The 16,095-nt window shown below is 56.1% G+C and overlaps 5 protein-coding genes across 5 annotated transcripts; 1 reads left to right on the forward strand and 4 right to left on the reverse strand.

Annotated features, from left to right (window-relative positions):
* Window positions 1–3,537: 3,537 nt before the first annotated feature.
* Window positions 3,538–6,182, reverse strand: BO70DRAFT_420641 (beta-glucosidase; the record flags this gene model as incomplete). The annotated part of the gene is made up of 3 exons (XM_025547516.1): window positions 3,538–5,091; window positions 5,142–5,393; window positions 5,436–6,182. The coding sequence occupies 3 exons, from the start codon at window positions 6,180–6,182 to the stop codon at window positions 3,538–3,540; spliced, it is 2,553 nt and encodes an 850-aa protein (XP_025394424.1).
* A 105-nt stretch (window positions 6,183–6,287) lies between these two features.
* BO70DRAFT_433430 (sugar phosphate isomerase/epimerase family protein) lies at window positions 6,288–8,528 on the reverse strand (the record flags this gene model as incomplete). Its single annotated transcript, XM_025548406.1, has 3 exons — window positions 7,849–8,528; window positions 7,129–7,793; window positions 6,288–6,435 (listed from the first exon to the last, which is right to left on the reverse strand). Exons 1-3 carry the CDS (start codon window positions 8,227–8,229, stop codon window positions 6,288–6,290), a joined length of 1,194 nt encoding a protein of 397 aa, XP_025394425.1. The 5' UTR covers window positions 8,230–8,528.
* A 224-nt stretch (window positions 8,529–8,752) lies between these two features.
* Window positions 8,753–11,902, forward strand: BO70DRAFT_375012 (6-phosphogluconate dehydrogenase, decarboxylating; the record flags this gene model as incomplete). Its single annotated transcript, XM_025545003.1, has 4 exons — window positions 8,753–10,284; window positions 10,367–10,371; window positions 10,903–11,412; window positions 11,505–11,902. 4 exons carry the CDS (start codon window positions 8,753–8,755, stop codon window positions 11,900–11,902), a joined length of 2,445 nt encoding a protein of 814 aa, XP_025394426.1.
* Window positions 11,903–12,423: 521 nt separating this feature from the next.
* Window positions 12,424–13,434, reverse strand: BO70DRAFT_366799 (uncharacterized protein). Its single transcript, XM_025544429.1, has 2 exons — window positions 13,336–13,434; window positions 12,424–13,250 (listed from the first exon to the last, which is right to left on the reverse strand). The coding sequence occupies exon 2, from the start codon at window positions 13,244–13,246 to the stop codon at window positions 12,488–12,490; it is 759 nt and encodes a 252-aa protein (XP_025394427.1). The 5' UTR covers window positions 13,247–13,250; window positions 13,336–13,434; the 3' UTR covers window positions 12,424–12,487.
* Window positions 13,435–13,615: 181 nt separating this feature from the next.
* Window positions 13,616–15,923, reverse strand: BO70DRAFT_366800 (proline-specific permease). Its single transcript, XM_025544430.1, has 5 exons — window positions 15,317–15,923; window positions 15,252–15,264; window positions 15,093–15,202; window positions 14,244–15,040; window positions 13,616–14,144 (listed from the first exon to the last, which is right to left on the reverse strand). The coding sequence occupies exons 1-5, from the start codon at window positions 15,699–15,701 to the stop codon at window positions 13,782–13,784; spliced, it is 1,668 nt and encodes a 555-aa protein (XP_025394428.1). The 5' UTR covers window positions 15,702–15,923; the 3' UTR covers window positions 13,616–13,781.
* Between the last annotated feature and the right edge of the window lie 172 nt (window positions 15,924–16,095).

Genomic DNA, 16,095 nt, shown 5'->3' on the forward strand with positions numbered 1-16,095 from the left:
AAATGAACGTCATCTGCAACCAGAATGTTGACTTTGGACACACGGAACAATCTATCCATCAACTGGCACATCCACACTGTACCTCGATACACTATTTTGCGGAACCGCAACGTGATGTGCCGGTTTTATATACGCTTCTGGTTCCTCTCTCTTCAGGGATCGACGTCGGTACAACTCCTGACCGTCTTGTTCGGTGCCCCCTTGGCATGTCGTCGCGACCAATTGCTATGCACGCAAAGAGCAGCCGGATCGGAGTATCGAAAAACACGAACACAGCCAAACAACCCCCAGATCTTGAACGATGGTGGGGTTGGTTTGGCCCTGTTTGGCCCTGTTTTTATACGTACACCAGGCCTATCCTCTCGAGTACGCATAACCAGACCCGTTAGCTCAATTCGCACCGGATTTTAAAAACTCAAAGTCGAGATGTCCAATCCGTGGACTGCCACGAGAAAGCAGAGGCTCGCCTGCTCGGTTTAAAGAACCGTGTCCAGGCAAAAGACATACCTTGAACATTTGGCAAAAAAAGCACCAGTTGACGAGGAATGTGTTATTGACCGTCTCCCTGCTCGGGTATGCAATCGAAGTGGCCTGCGTCGCGGTGCACGCACTACATGGCTACCTTTCATCTGTTGTCGTCGATGAATGTGACTGAAGAGGTGACAGACCAAAAAGACCAGTCGGCTAAAAAGGTGTCCAGACTGGGTTTGACAAGATGTTATCTACCCATTTCTGCGCTACTAGGCTGTCTGTCTACCGGATATCTTCGGGTACACCTGCGGTAGCTGCACTCAGCTAGTTCAATCAGTCAATACAACCGATACAATTTCATCATATTTCAAAGAACAAGCTTACTTCTATCAAAAGACTTGTCGTGAGCAGTCCATCCGCTGAGCCATTGAGCGATTGACCTGTCTGTGTAGCAGGCTTCTAATATTGTCGAGACGGATTCCTACGCAGGGCTTTGGCAAGACATCATCCGTCTTGATGACGCATGCATGGCATGATCGACTTGCTTGTCAGAGACGTTCGGGCAAGGGCTTATAATGTTTCCTGGATACTCAGTCTAGACAGCTGGGTCATCTCATCGCTCAACGAAATTGACCAGCCTTGGGGCATGTCGCTGGCGGTTCAAAGTGAGACCGAAAAAGGCACCGGGACGGACATGCTATCAGCATGCAGTATCCCGCTGGAATTTCCCGTTCTTGATAGCCGACAAAGTCTCAAGACCTTATTGCAAGGGTTACTGGGCACAAACACCCGGGGTACTGACAACGGCCTGGGAAATGCTCTCCTGTGCAAACATGATGTAGTTGTCCAGCGATCTATATTGATTCGCCTGATTGAACGTCATTAAGAAGGCATTTCCTTCCCGGGAGCTTTGTCGCGAGGGCTGCGGCTGCGTGTTTTACGAATACGAACGACTTTTCTTGTTCGTTACATCTCCGCCAGGACCAGGGGCTCCGGATTTGTTCGACGAAAAGGAAGGGCCAGTTTTGCTTCAACGAGTCCCCGCGTGAACAAGAACCGATACGGGGTGGTCCATTGGGAAAGCAACAGGAAGGTACTGGATATGCGGAGTGTGTCAGAAGATGAAATCCCAGACGGATCTTCCATTTTGTGTTTGCGGTTATCAAATGATACTATATACCTGGTGTGAAGTCTCGTCCGGTTCTGTTTCTTCTGTCACAGAAGGTTCAAAATATCTTCTCCCGGAATATTTAGCCGAATTCTCGAGATCTCAGACTGGAAGTCTATACTCTCCGTGTCGGATTGACGCACACAATCGCAGACGGAGAACGTTACATGCTTCGCGGGTGTGAAGAAGAACCAACGCAGCCAGTTCACCAAATGTATATCGCTAAACGGCATGTAAAGCGCATGGTCATGCCTCTCATCAACCTAGAGAATACACCATCAAAACCATGCAACCACTTGGCGAGATAAGTATACTCTACCGACTCGATACCGGATGCTGTCCGGAGACCCGATCAAGCTGGCAGCCACATCAAGCAATGGTGTCACGCTGCAAAGACGACATGGGAGATCGAAACATCGTGTGCCTGAAAGACAATCAAGAAATGCTCTGAAGCATTCCCACGCGTACGAAAAGAACCAGACGCATCATACAGAGTCACCACGACATTGGTGTCCCGTCCCCTGGATCGGACAAACGACGACCATCATATCGAAAGGATCGTGGCGAACCCATTCGCAGCGCCGAATATGTTCCCGATCGGTCTCCTGGGACTAGTATGTGGTTTGAACAAGAAACTCGCGCGGCTGAGATGAATGGTCTACCCGGGAAACCCGTTATCGTGAATTACAAGCGATTCTCTGCCCCATTGTCGCTCTGCATGGACAATGGATGATGAGTCTGCGTCCCAGGCGAATGTTCCTCTGGTATGCAGTACCGATCGGCCTCCCGAGATTACACTCCCAATGAGCCCTAACATTCTGTCCACAACCACAAAGGTCAGAAAGAGGCTTTTTATTGTCCCGATGGCGAGAATTGACCCCGTCCACCCCCTCTCGCGAGGACATCGCGGCCCCCGCAGCCCTCCTCCGCGGTAGATTTTGACGTGTAATTCTGGACCATGGGTGTGCTACATAGATTATCGCAAGCGCAAACCCACTGATAGTATCTATAATACGGATAGATCCGACACCAGGGTTGTGTCTCCCTGCAGTGTGGGCGACACCTGCCCTTTCTTGCTGTCCATTGCTGGGAATATGTTGCACGGCAAGCCGTCATAAGCATTCAAACATTGGTTTTGTGATTGGCGGAAATCAAAGAAATGTTGTTTTCAACCCCAAGAGAATATGGATCGGTCTACCCTATGAATCGACAAATTGTCCAGTCTATACCAAAATCCCAGTTCGGGATGCTCTTTGGTACTACTATCAAGATGAGAGGTACAAGACGCCTATCCCGGCTTCTTTTGGCCGTCTGAAGGCACTACAAATACGAGTCATCCGTCTTCAAAACTGGAAGATTCGACAAGCAACTGCAATCTGATTTCCTCCCCTGCGCCAATTGTTCAACGGCTATCCCGCCACACAAGCAAGGACATGATTTGCGACTGTGGTCTCGCAGCAAACCCAACACGCAGTGGTTGATTCGCTATCGATATATCAAATTGAAGTTCCAAAGACTGGAAAAAGATATTCTCGGGCTCTCAATATCGATAGTTCGATTTGGGTTGGTTGGTGTCGTTGACGGATGGGAAGGGTGGACGGCAAAGTTAGGGTTACGTGGTATGCGGGGTCTAACTAACTATGCCAGGTGTGGACTGGGTGGTTGATATCGTAGTTAGTATACCATAGCAGGATCAGATGAATGGATTTCTTCTCCATGATTATCTCATATTTATTGTTTCCTGGATTTTCTAATGGCTTCGGGGCGAGTAAGGTGGATTGATATTCATAATGGTAAATGACCGTTGCAGAAAGTCTCTACTACTCTTCTTAGTTCCTACCCCCCCCCTAAAACTCCTCCCACCCACTCCCACCAACAACGAACCCCCCACCACGCCCCTACCCCCCTTCTCCAGCAACCCACAGCCCGACCCCCTCCGCCGCCATCACAGTCCTCCAATCCTGCACTTCCACATCCCAAACACTCAGATCCTTCCTCGTGACGTTCAACACCACCGTCTCTACATCCCCCGGATCCAACACCCCCGTCTTCCCAAAGTCCCGTAACTGAAGGCCCGGAACATCCACACCGATACTCTCCGGAAGAGAAACATACAGCTGGACCACGGCGCGGCCGCTGAACGAGCCTGTGTTGGTGATGTCGATGGAGAGGGTGAACGCCACGTCGTAGAGGGAGGGGTTGCCGCCTGCGCCGCCGCCGGAGCGGGGTGGTGGGTGCGGGGTGAGGGTGTAGCCGGCTGGGTATGGATATTCTGATGTGCTAGCGTTGGAGGAAGGGGTGATGGAGCTTGGGTCGTCGAGATAGGGGTAGAGGTAGCGCCAGATACGGGTGAGGGAGGCAGGCCAGGCGACTTCGCCTGGGTCTGGGATGGTGGATGGGTAGACGGGGGTGGGGCCTTTGGGGGCGCGGGGGGGAGGGAAGGTGGTGTTTATGGGGGTGAGTGGTGTGAGAACGGGGTTGGAAAAGGAGAAGCCAGTGTAGGAGAGGCCGTAGCCGAAGGGGTAGCGCGGGGTGACGTTTGCGTGGAGGAAGTGGCGGTAGTCGATGTAGAGGGCCTCGGTGAAGTCGTCCTGGATCTGGCCGAAGGGTTGGTCGAGCAGGCCGACGCTGGCGGGGTAGTTGGTTTCGTTATAGGGGATGGTGTAGGGCAGATGGCCGCTGGGGCTGGAGTCGCCGTAGAGGACGTCGGTCAGGGAGTAGCCGGCTTCTTGCCCGGGGAGGTGGGCGATGAGCACGGCTTTGACGGGGTCGAGGTCGATCCAGTTCTCGAGGATGAGGGGGCCGACGGTGTGGATGATCACGACCACGGAGGAGAAGGCCTGCGCGGCGGCTTGGACCAGCTCGTCGCCGCTGTGCCAGGCGAATAGGTCGGCGGTGGTGCGGTCGCCGGGGTTGTCTTCAACGGTGATGTAGTTCTCGCCGGAGTCGGCGTTGATGAAGACGATGGCGGTGGAGGAGGCGTTGGGGGTGAGATCCGAGGGGAAGGTGTCGGTGATGTAGAAGGCAGCGCTGGGGGTGATGTTGGCGATGGCTTCCTGGGGCGTGACGAGGTAGGGCAAGCGCGAGGTGCCGCTGCCCCAGCCCATGGTTAGGACGCCGTTGTCGCAGCCCTGGTCGGAGCAGGAGTTGAGTCCGTTGGAGTTGGGGCCCGCGTCGGTGCCGAAGACGTAGAGCGAGGCATTTTTGGAGAGAGGGAGGGTGTTGTCGTCGTTCTTGAGGAGCGTGATGGCGTCGCGGGCGATGGCGTGCGCGGTGATGTTGTGGTCGCCTTCGACGTTGACGTACTGGTTCACGACTCCGGTGGGCGAGAGGAGGGCGCCTGGATACAGAGGCTCAATCTCGTCCAGGGTGTTGCTGGAGAAGTTGGGGAGGGGGTAGTCTTGGTCCTGGCCCATCTGGTACCAGGTGGCGACGATTCGAGTGACCTGGCTCTGTCAGTACTTAAGTGATATATACGGACAGAAAGAAAGGGGAGACGCACCATATCGTTGAGACGCTCCATGGGAACCGTCCCGTTCAGGATGGCGCGAGACAGCTGCGATCCCCAGTAACTATCTCCCAGCAATGGGATGAGACCATCGCCAGGCATGGCCATGTCAAGCCCCGCCAGAGCAGACGAGACGCCGCCCATCTGAGCCAGCCAGTCGGTCACGACGAAGCCCTGGAAGCCGAGCTCGTCTTTGAGAACTCCGTTGATGAGCATGCTGTTCTGGCTGCAGGCAGACCGGTTGACCTGGACGTGTCAGTGAATGACCACCGTTAGACAGAGACATACATCATTGTAAGCCATCATCACAGCACCCGTCCCAGCCCTGACACCCTCCGCAAAGGGCCACAGATAAAGCTCATGGAGCGTGCGATCATCAATATTTGACGAGTATCCTGGCCCAAGGACAGTAGTCTCCCGATGCATCTCCTGCTCATTCCCAATGAAATGCTTAATGCAGGCAATCGCCCCGGTACTCTGCATCCCCTTGATTGTCTGCGCGCCCCCAATAGCCTGCAAACTGGGGTCCGCCCCAAAGCCCTCCCATCCACGACCACCCCTGGGCTTGCGAAACATCGGACCAACGACCGGCCCCAAAAGAACATTGACGCCCTTCCCTCGCGCTTCTTCCCCGAGTCCCACGCCGCGCTGGTACATCAGGTCTTTATCAAATGTCGCACCGGCAGTCACACCCGCTGGAAAGGCCGTGTTGTGGTCGGAGTTGCGGATTCCCAGCGGCGAGTCGTGCAGGCATAGGTTGGGGATGCCGAAGCGGAGAGCACTCCCTGTCTGTCCGGCACAGGGGCCCATGAACTCGCCCGTCCCGGTGGTCAGGTTGACCTTCTCGGCGAGGGTCATGTTGCCTACAACCCTTTGCGCTTTCTCGTATGCGTCGGCCCAGTCGGAGAGCCAGCCGCCGTTGGGGGCTGGGTAGTAGGGCGGGGAGAAGGCTGCATCGTCGCGGGGGTGGAGACGGCGCTGAGAGGCGAGGGTATAGGGTATCAAGCAGAGGATGAGGTATGGAAGGAGAGCCATTTTGGCGGGAGGAGCCACAGGTTACATTAGAGAGTATCGCCAGGTACAGAGGTAGATATACACCGGCCAGCTGCACCTGCCTGCTCTGTCAACCGAGGGCACGGATCATGCGATCACAAGCTGGAGAAAGACAGACCCTGCAGGGGGTCCAGACCATAAGTAATGCGACACCACGATGCGGGCCAAGGGCGCCTTCTGCATTTTCAGCTGATCATTGCTGAAAATTAGGCTGGGCAATATCGGGGCGACCATCCTGGAGTGCAGTTTGCATGGGCCAGGATGGAGCCGGGTTAGCCACCCCAGACGGCAGGTTGGGATGATCCCTGGATGAGTATATGATAGACGGTGCATTTCCTCTGCGGTGCAAGGCCCACATTCAGCCGGGCTGCGGATTAGCCTGCTTTTATGTCCGTGACAGATCGGGGAATATGCAGGTGACACGGCTTGTGATGATGGATGACCGAGGTTGTCGATCTCACCAGCCCTCCTGCTTGAGGGGAGGGCAGCATCCATGGGTCGCGAGAGGGTTCCGCAGTAGTACTAGCTGTGCTAAGTTAACCATGCATGCATTGACTACCGATGGCTGATATCAAGTCTAGACAGAGAGGGTGTTACGGTGAAGATGTCGGAACACATAATAGACTGTGAATCAGACAAAAGAAAGTTAAGCTGGTTAGGCAAACCCAAAAAAAAAAAAAAAAAAAAAAAAAAAAAAAAAGAGCCAAGCCAGTTCTAGCCAGGTTGAGGGATCTATTCATAAATAGTCTGTAACAGGCAGGACCTTCAGCGAATCGGTGCTATTCTCACCACCAGAGTGACAGAACTATCCCGCAATCCCGCACACCCACAGTTGCACAGCCATGGATGGATTCAGAACTCTTCACCATCTATCTATACAGCCCCCCCTACTAGACTAGCCGACACTTGGATCGGCTCCCCCGCACACCTCCCCAGAAACATCTTCACACAGCCCATCGCTGTGCCCGCAAACGCCGTGATCTCCTTCTCGCCCTTCCCCCCGCCCATCTCCTCCTCGCCGTCCCTCCCCCCATCAAACACCTCCACTGAGAACCACCCCTTGAACCCCGTCCCCAGCACCGCTCTCCCCACCTCCTCGACCGGCAGATACCCGCCTCCGTACGGCACCGGCCGATAGCTGTGGCTCCATCTCGCCCGCGGATCCATCCCGTCTAGCTGTCCCTTCTCTAGCCGCTCGTGCGGGCGGTACGCGTCCGAGACCTGCAGGAGGTAGATCTTCTCCGCGGGCACGGTGGCGGTCAGCTCCTCCAGACTGGCCAGATACCGCTCTGTGAGGTCTTTGCGGTTGTCCGAGGGTTCCTCGATCAGTCCCGAGGCAGTGGTCGGGTCGCCGTATTCGGACCCCGCGGTTTGGAACGTATCCAGACACAGACCCACGTTCGGGCGGTTGACGGCGGATACGATGTTCCAGACGGATTTCCAGGTCTGGGCGTGCGACGACCAGCACCAATTCTCGTAGGCGATGCGCTGCTTGCGCTGCGCGAAGATGTCGGCGAGTTCTTGCAGGTCCGTGATGATGTCTTCTTTGTAGGTCGGGGAGAGCTTATCCGTGGGGGTGTCGGTCGAGCCGACCTTGATTGTTGTTAGTATTGGGCGAGAATGGGTTGGCGGTTGGGGGAATGTGTACCTGGAGTAGGTCCGTCCCCACGGCGGTCATGATTTCACTCCAGCCCTCTGCTCGCTGGAACGCATCTTCGCGTTCTTTCGAGCCCCGCGGCCAGCCCTCGAAGTTGGCGAAGGGCTGCAGCATCATCACCGCCAGATTGCGCGCGTCGCATAGCTCGTGGATTTTCGTGGCGACCTGCACCAGCTCTGGGTAGTTGGTGGGCGAGACGGGGCGGTTGTAGACGCTCTCGGCGTAGCGGAGGATGTCTGGGAAGGAGAGCTCAATCCCGCTGAAGCCGGCGGCGCTAAGAGCGGACAGTTTGGATGGGAGGGTGGTTTCGGGTGTGCCAATGGAGCAGGTGGCATAGGAGAGGGGGATGTGGGAGACGTCGGGGTGAGCCATATTGAGTGTTAGTGGGGTTGGTGATGAGGTTGGTGCGATATATTCTTTGCTAGGAGGTAATTGGGAGCATTGATAGGAAACAAGATGTCAATTTCGGTAGCAATTGAGCAGTTGGCTAAAGGCAGGTTCAGAACTGGACCTGTTTGGAGTCTGGATTGGTGGAATTGACTTTTGTATGTATGCTTGCCCGCATGATGTAACCGCATCCGCCATTGAGGGTCCGATGCATCAGATGTGGACTGACGTGTGCGGGAATACCTGCCAACGATGGATGTTAGTAACAATTGCCTCTACTAAAAAGTAGTACTGCGGTGCACAGCTCATGGTACTGAGCGGTACTGCCTTGTTCAGGCTGTAGGATCAATCACTGCTGGATGCATGACGTCTGACGTATGATGTAACCGGTGCGTAGGTAGGTTCCTGGCCATCCGCATCCGCATCCGCCAACGCCGTTAAAAGCCATTCAGTTCTCAGCAAGCTGTCGATGCATTCCAATGTCATTATCTTAATTCTGTTTAAAAAAATGCCTCACAATGAGCGCGCCCACTCCTTCAAGCGCATCGGTATTGTTGGAGCCGGCAACATGGGCTCCATGATGGGCTTCGCCTTCACCGAACTCGGCCTCGACGTGTCCGTCTGGGACGCCAAGCGCGAGAACGTCGACGGCATCCGGAAATGGGTCGACGAGGGCAAGTTCACCGGCAAGGGCAAGGTCGAGGTCTTCTACGAGATCGATAAATTCACCAAGAGCCTCGAAGGCCAAGGCGAGCGGAAACTCTTCATCTTCTCCATCACCCACGGCGACCCCGCGGACTCGGTCCTGGACATGATCAAGGACGACCTGAAAGAAGGCGACATCATCCTCGACGGCGGGAACGAGAACTACCGGCGGACGGAGCAACGGCAGCAGCGCTGCAAGGCGCTCGGCGTCAGCTGGATTGGCATGGGGGTCTCCGGGGGCTACCAGTCGGCGCGCCGTGGCCCAAGTCTGTCGCCGGGCGGAGATCGCCAGGCCGTGGAGCTCGTCCTACCCTTGCTGGAGCAGTATGCCGCCAAAGACGAAAAGACCGGCCTCCCGTGTGTGACCAACGTCGGGCCCGCAGGTTCGGGCCATTTCGTAAAGATGGTCCACAACGGCATCGAGGGGGGGATGCTCTCGACCGTGGCCGAGGCCTGGGCGATCCTGACTTACGGGCTGGGATTGACGTACGAAGAGACCGCAGACATCTTTGAGGAATGGAACACCAAGGGCGAACTGCGGAAGAACTTTCTCCTCGACATTGGTATTCAGATCCTGCGTACAAAGAAGACGCCGCAGGGCGACCATCGGGGCGAAGGCGCGAGCCAACACGGCGGTTACGTGCTGGATGATGTGCTCGACAAGGTCGTACAGGACGACGATAACACCGAAGGCACGCCGTATTGGTCTGTTATGGAGAGTGCGAACTGGCACGTCGCCGGGCCGACGCTTGCAACCGCTCACTACATGCGCATTGCCAGCGGCAACCGCGCAGAGAGACTGGAGGTTGCGAAGAAGCTCAACGTCCCGGGTCCCAAATCAATCGAGGTCAAGGATCGCAAGGACTTTGTCGAGAAACTGCGACAGGCCGTCTACACCTCTTTCCTCACGTCATTCTGTCAGGGGCTGGAGTTGATCGCGCGCGCGTCAAAAGAGGAGGGGTGGAACGTGGATCTCAGCAAGTGCATCCAGATCTGGCGCGGAGGCTGCATCATCCAGTCCGAAGCCATCGCGGATCTCCTGCAGCCGGCCATGCGGGTGGACCTGACCAACCTGAAGACCGTGGACGTGGTTGCGCGGGAACTGCACCGCAACTTTGCCGCACTGAAGGAGATCGTGCTGGCGACGACGGTGGCCGACCAGTACATCCCGGCGCTGTCGGCAACATTGGAATACCTGAAGTACGTGGGGGGGATGAAGCTGCCGACCCAGTTCATGGAGGCGCAGATGGACCTCTTTGGGGCGCATGGATACTATAAACCGGGGGTTCCTGGCGAGGATCCAGGGCCGGTCAAGAAGGGGCCGCACCACTATGAGTGGCGGCCAGCCTAGATGGGTCTGTATGGAGCTGTGTAATGTTAATGATTGAATGTCACATATGAACGAGGTCGCCGTCAGCCCCGGTAGTATAATTGTGCGCCGTACGCCTTGTAAACTTGTAAAATGAGAAGATCCCAGTCGTCCTCTGGGTGGAAGGAGACGAAAGATGGAGGATGGAGAGTTGAACCGGTTGAACCGCGAGGGGAAAACAACGGCGCCAGGCAGCCACGGTCATCATGCCTGCGTGCCTGCGTGCCTGCGTGCCTGCCTGAGGACCCCACGTGGGGCCCTCCGTGCCCGCCTGAGGCCGCGGCGGAGTTCCCGATTGGGCGAACCCCGCCAGGCAGAATTACTTGCGCATCTTTCGTCTGTTCGTCTCCTCTTTTCCCATGCTTCTTCCTCTGCGTCGCTTCATCTCTTCTTCTTCTCCCTCTCCCTCTTCCTCTCTCTCCCTCCCCCTCTCCAGACCCCTCCGCAGCATCCTCTCCCCCAAACAACTCGCCCGCAAAATGACCGCCCTCCCCTCCACCTACGATGGTAAATCCCCCTCCCCCTCCCCGCCCCGCACCAACTGCGCAACTTTCCAATCTAACCATACCAACCATCCATCACAGCCCCCGTCCGCATCGCCGTCATCGGCGGCACCGGCCTGCGTGAGCTGCCCGGCTTCCACCAGGTGGCGTCCCTGAACGTGTCGACCCCCTGGGGCGCGCCCTCGTCCCCGATCACCATCCTGCACCACCAGTGCTCGCACAACAACCAGACCGTGGCCATCGCGTTCCTCAGCCGGCACGGCCAGCACCACCAGATCGCCCCGCACGAGGTGCCCGCCCGCGCCAACATCGCAGCCCTTCGCTCCATCGGCGTCCGCACCATCATCGCCTTCTCCGCCGTCGGCAGTCTGCAGGAGGAGATCAAGCCCCGCGACTTCGTCATCCCGGACCAGGTCATCGACCGCACCAAGGGCATCCGTCCCTTCACCTTCTTCGAGGGCGGCGTGGTCGCTCACGTCCCCTTCGGCGATCCGTTCGACGAGGGCGTCGCTAAGGTCGTGCGCGCCTGCGGTCACAGTCTGGAGGGTGACGGCGTGGTGCTGCACGACCGCGGTACTCTGGTCTGCATGGGTACGTCCATTTACCCCCCATCCCAACCCCAAATATGATCTACGTCACGGTTATACATCAGCAAAGGCTAACGCAAATCATAATACACGCAGAGGGCCCCCAATTCTCCACCCGCGCCGAGAGCAAGCTCTACCGCTCGTGGGGCGGCAGCGTCATCAACATGTCGTGTCTCCCCGAGGCCAAGCTGGCGCGCGAGGCCGAGATCGCCTACCAGATGATCTGCATGTCGACCGACTACGACTGCTGGCACGAGTCGACCGCCGACGTGACCGTCGAGATGGTCATGGGCAACATGAAGGCCAACGCCGTCAACGCCAAGCGCTTCGTCACCGCCGTGCTGGATGCCCTGGCCGCGGATGAGAACTCCGCTCTCGTCCAGGCCAAGCACATCGAGGGTTCCGTCAAGTTTGGCCTCAGCACTGCCCAGCCCAACTGGAGTCCCGAGGCGCGGGAGAGGATGGAGTGGTTGTTCCCGGGGTACTTCAACTAGATGCTGCTAACCTGCCGCTCTGGGGGCTGGGGGTTGGGAGTTAGCAGTTGGTGACGACTGGTAGATGGCAGGTGGCAGGTGTGCTGCTAGTCGATATTATGAGTCTATAGAGGTTAGATGACCAGACCATAGTAGATAGATCATGAACTTATGAAGTCTTTGGATGATGTCGGAGTGAGATGGTTTTTTGAATCTCCATCACGGTACCCTTTTTTTAAAGAAAAAAACTTATCAACATCGACATCGACATCTACCAACCAACCAACATTTCCCACCCTGAAACACCACCGTCATGATACAACCTATCCCTCCATCCCTCCATCCCTGAACTCTGACCCTTGATACATACACCCGGATCCTACGTATGAACAATGTGTCAGATGGGCCGTGTCTGGTGTTACTGCCTGCAGTGACTGCCTCTGCAGAAGTCTGAACGGTATTGATACAGGAAATCTATTCTGTCTCCCCATCCTGGCAGAGGCTAGTAGTCCCTGCATGGGGATGTAACTACGAAAGTACAGGGTCATCATAACCGCACCGGACGATATCAAGACAACTGGACCAGCCCCACAGGTCAACGCGATCTCATGCTCTCGTGAGTATCGGATCCAGGAGATCCACTGCCTCCTTAATGTCCGCCTCCTGTTCGACAAACCAGAGCTTGACCGAGGTATGTCCGTACCCTTCTTTTATTGTCTCAATACACTTATAAAGATCCAGTAACCTATCGCGATACGTCACGCGGTATTTGGACTTCCATTTTTCACGAAGCAACCGCGGTATCTCTCTCTCGAAAGCGTCTCTCAAATGTTTGTTGCAAGTCTTCAAGACCAACGTTTTCAACGGGGGGATAAATGTGTCCTGGCCACTGGCAAACAGCTCGAGAGCGTACTTGCAAGCCTCCAAGGTTGCTACCCAATTTGTCCTGATGGTCTTGTGTTCTATACTGAAGTTCCACTCATTCCCGGGGCCCCCCCAGTATGCCGCCCACCCTGCCACAGTTTCCTTAGTACCCGTACCTACGTCGCGGGTCATGGTGGCCCCGTGGACCTTGACAACGAGACCATCCTGATGCTCGGGGTGGAAGTCTGTATAGCAGACTGCATTGGACTTGGGACACCCTAAGTATACCCAGCCGTTTCGTGGGATTTCGATCTTCGTTTTCGTCTGTTTCCACGGCGTGGTATCGAACATCAAATTTGGCGGCCGAGAAGCGGGGCCAGGCAAAGGACCAGTCGAGGGACCAATCGAGGGACCAGCTGGGGGAACTTCCTTGGGAACAGCTGGGGGCTCAGTCGAAGAATCAACATCAGGCGAGTCGGTGATCTGTCTACCAGTCATCATCAGTATGATGACACAGTTAGCACTTTCCTCTTCCTGATCGACGGGTATTCATGCGTGTTCTTACTCCGTGGGACGCTAGCGCTATCGAGATATTCCCGCAGCGCTAACAGTATGAGTGTGATAGAATGCTCGCTGGAATGAAAGGAAAGTGGGTGGAACGATGGTGAGTTGGAAGAGAAGAGAAGAGGAATGAGTGGTTTGGTACATGGAAGACGCGGGGGGTGGTTCTTTCCGGATGGGGAAGATCCCAGAAGCAGTGGGAGGAGTCGTGTAGGAGTGGTGGTGGGAGTAGTAGGAGTGGTGGTGGTAAAATAGTAGACCCCGTTAATATGGGAAGTCTAATTCAATCACCTGACGGCAGAAGAAAGACAAACAAAAACAGGTGGTATTCCCAGCAACCCTCCCAAAGAATCTATATACAAATGAATTGCCATACCACCCATCCATCACCATCAATCATCATAATCATGAATACACTCTCCCACAACCCCCACACCCATCAACTAACCAAGTATGTACTATGTGTATATCCATCTCAAGCAACCCACCACCACACCCTCTCCAACCAATTCCTCGGCTGGCGATCGAAATCATCCTCACACAACCGATCAATCTCCTCCTTGCCCGAGAACACATCGATCTCAGACACCTTGGTCATCCACGGCGTGCGGTACCAGATCTTGTGGCCGACGTAGAGGACCACGAAGATGGCGATGCCAATGTACGCGACGAGGAAATCCGCGGCGGAGAATTCCCCGGGGAAGAAGACCGCGTAGCCGTTGGTGATGGTCAGGAGAGTGACGATCGTGATGACGTAGTAGGTGCCGTAGGGCTGGAAGACGGTTTTGAGGGGGAGTGTATCGAGGAGGTCGTGGAAGGTCATGGCTTTGCGGAAGCGCTGGGTGAGAAGGTTGGTGAGTTGTTGTGGATTATGAAAAAAAAAAAAAAAAAAAAAAGTGATGGGATGGGAGTCAGTGGGGAATTGGGGAGTGCTTACCAGGTAGGCGATACCGATGAGGATCCAGTTGATGAATCCGCCGACGGTGGTGATGTTGGTGAACCAGTAGAAGACGTTGGCGCCGGAGCTGGACAGGTTGAGGAAGGAGAGAAGCCCCACGGCCCAGGTGATGAGGACGGCGTAGTAGGGCACGCCGTTGCGGTTGCAGCGGGTGAAGACCTTGGGGGCCTGGCCGCCACAGGCCATGGAGTAGAGGGTACGGGAGCCGGCGAAGAGCCACGCGTTGCCGGAGGACCAGGCAGAGATGAGGATGGCGGCGTTGACGACGTGGTTGAGGCCGGAGATGCCGGCGTTCTGGATGGCGATGACGAACGGGCTGGCGCTGGCGGTGGACGAGCCGCTGGCGACGGCAGACAGAAGACGCGGGTCGTTGTAGGCGACAGTCACGCCGATGACGAGCGTGCCCAGGATGTAGAAGGTGAATACTCGGTAGATGAAGCGGTTGGTGGCTTTGGGGATGTTGCGGCGCGGGGCCTCGACTTCGCCGGCGGCGGTGGTGATGAGTTCGGGCGAGAAGATGAACGAGAACCCGGACTTGATGAACGCCGTCCAGAAGTCCAGGAAGCGCCCCGTGGCTCCGGCGACCAGGTAGGGGTTGAATGCCCCTGGATGCTCCCAGTAGCGGAAGCCGAGACGGTCGTGGTTGGGGCCGCCGCCGAAGAAGAGCACCACTCCCAGGATGATGAGTCCGATGATGGCGAGGATTTTGAGGGTGGCGAACCAGAACTCGGCCTCGCCGTACCAGGATACGGCGACAATGTTGAGCAGGAGGATGACTGGGGTGTAATTGTTAGTCTTGTGCTGGGTGGAGGGGAGGAGGGAATGTACCGAGGAGGATGATGGTGATCCACACGCCGACGTTGATGGAGGTCGTCCAGTATTGGATGATGATGCCGGCAGCAGTGACTTCTGTGGCTAATAGCATGGCGAAGGAGTACCTGCGGTTGTGAGTTTGGGGCGGTTGGTATATAGGGCTGGTTATCTTACCAATAGTTGTACCCTGGGGTGCTGTTAGCAAGGTGAGTATAGGAGGGCAAAGTGGGAGAACTCACCAGCAGCGAATCCAATACTCGGCTCTGTGTAGCGGCCGATGATATAGGGCACGGAGACGCCCTTGATAGGGAGGTAGGTGGTCATCTCACCCAGCACGTTCATCACAAACCAGACCACCGACGACATGGCCATGTAGCCCATAAACAGCGGCGCCGGGCCCACCGTGGACAGGGTCGATCCTGACCCCACGAACAGACCCGTTCCAATACAACCACCGATGGCAATCAGCTGCAGCTGCCGCGAGGACAACCCTCGCTGGGTTTCCATGTTGTGTTCCAGCTGGATTTCACCCTTCAGCGCCGGGGGGTCTTCATAGTCGTACACATCCGGCCTCTTCACGTCGGACTTGGCCTCCTCGAGGGCCTTCAATGACGGGGCACTCATGATGACAGCGCGCAACAAAGTTGGAGATGGAGTGCAGCAGCAGTCCAGACCACAGCGGGGGCCGGAGACGGGCCATTATAAGGAAGCTGGGGAGGCAAGGCATTCGCCATCCCGACAGCAAGCAGCTTATCGTGCCGACACGAAGGAGTGATTCAGTTACGGGGATCCCATTCCCATCAGCAGCCATCATTGGCCCAGAGGCCCCCTGGGCGTCCGTTTGTGGGGTTGATCAGCTTATCTCTGGGTTGGGATTTCATTCGATGACTTTTCCTGTTAGAAGATCGGAACGCGCAGCGCCGTCTTATCTGGCTGCCTTATGGGCGGAGACCGTCCGACGCGTCAGGCATGGCGCGATCCCTCGGCGGCTATCAGCCTGTCTGCCGATCGACTCTCG

This window comes from Aspergillus heteromorphus (genome assembly GCF_003184545.1).
Source record: "Aspergillus heteromorphus CBS 117.55 chromosome Unknown BO70scaffold_53, whole genome shotgun sequence".
Lineage (NCBI taxonomy): Eukaryota > Fungi > Ascomycota > Eurotiomycetes > Eurotiales > Aspergillaceae > Aspergillus > Aspergillus heteromorphus.

Coding starts and splice junctions, on each gene's coding strand:
- BO70DRAFT_366799 (XM_025544429.1), bottom strand. CDS start 13,246: ATGATGACTGGTAGACAGATCACCGACTCGCCTGATGTTGATTCTTCG.
- BO70DRAFT_366800 (XM_025544430.1), bottom strand. CDS start 15,701: ATGAGTGCCCCGTCATTGAAGGCCCTCGAGGAGGCCAAGTCCGACGTG. Junction 15,041..15,092: donor GATCACCATCATCCTCCTCG/GTACATTCCCTC, acceptor ATTACACCCCAG/TCATCCTCCTGCTCAACATT. Junction 14,145..14,243: donor TCATCGGTATCGCCTACCTG/GTAAGCACTCCC, acceptor CTTCTCACCCAG/CGCTTCCGCAAAGCCATGAC.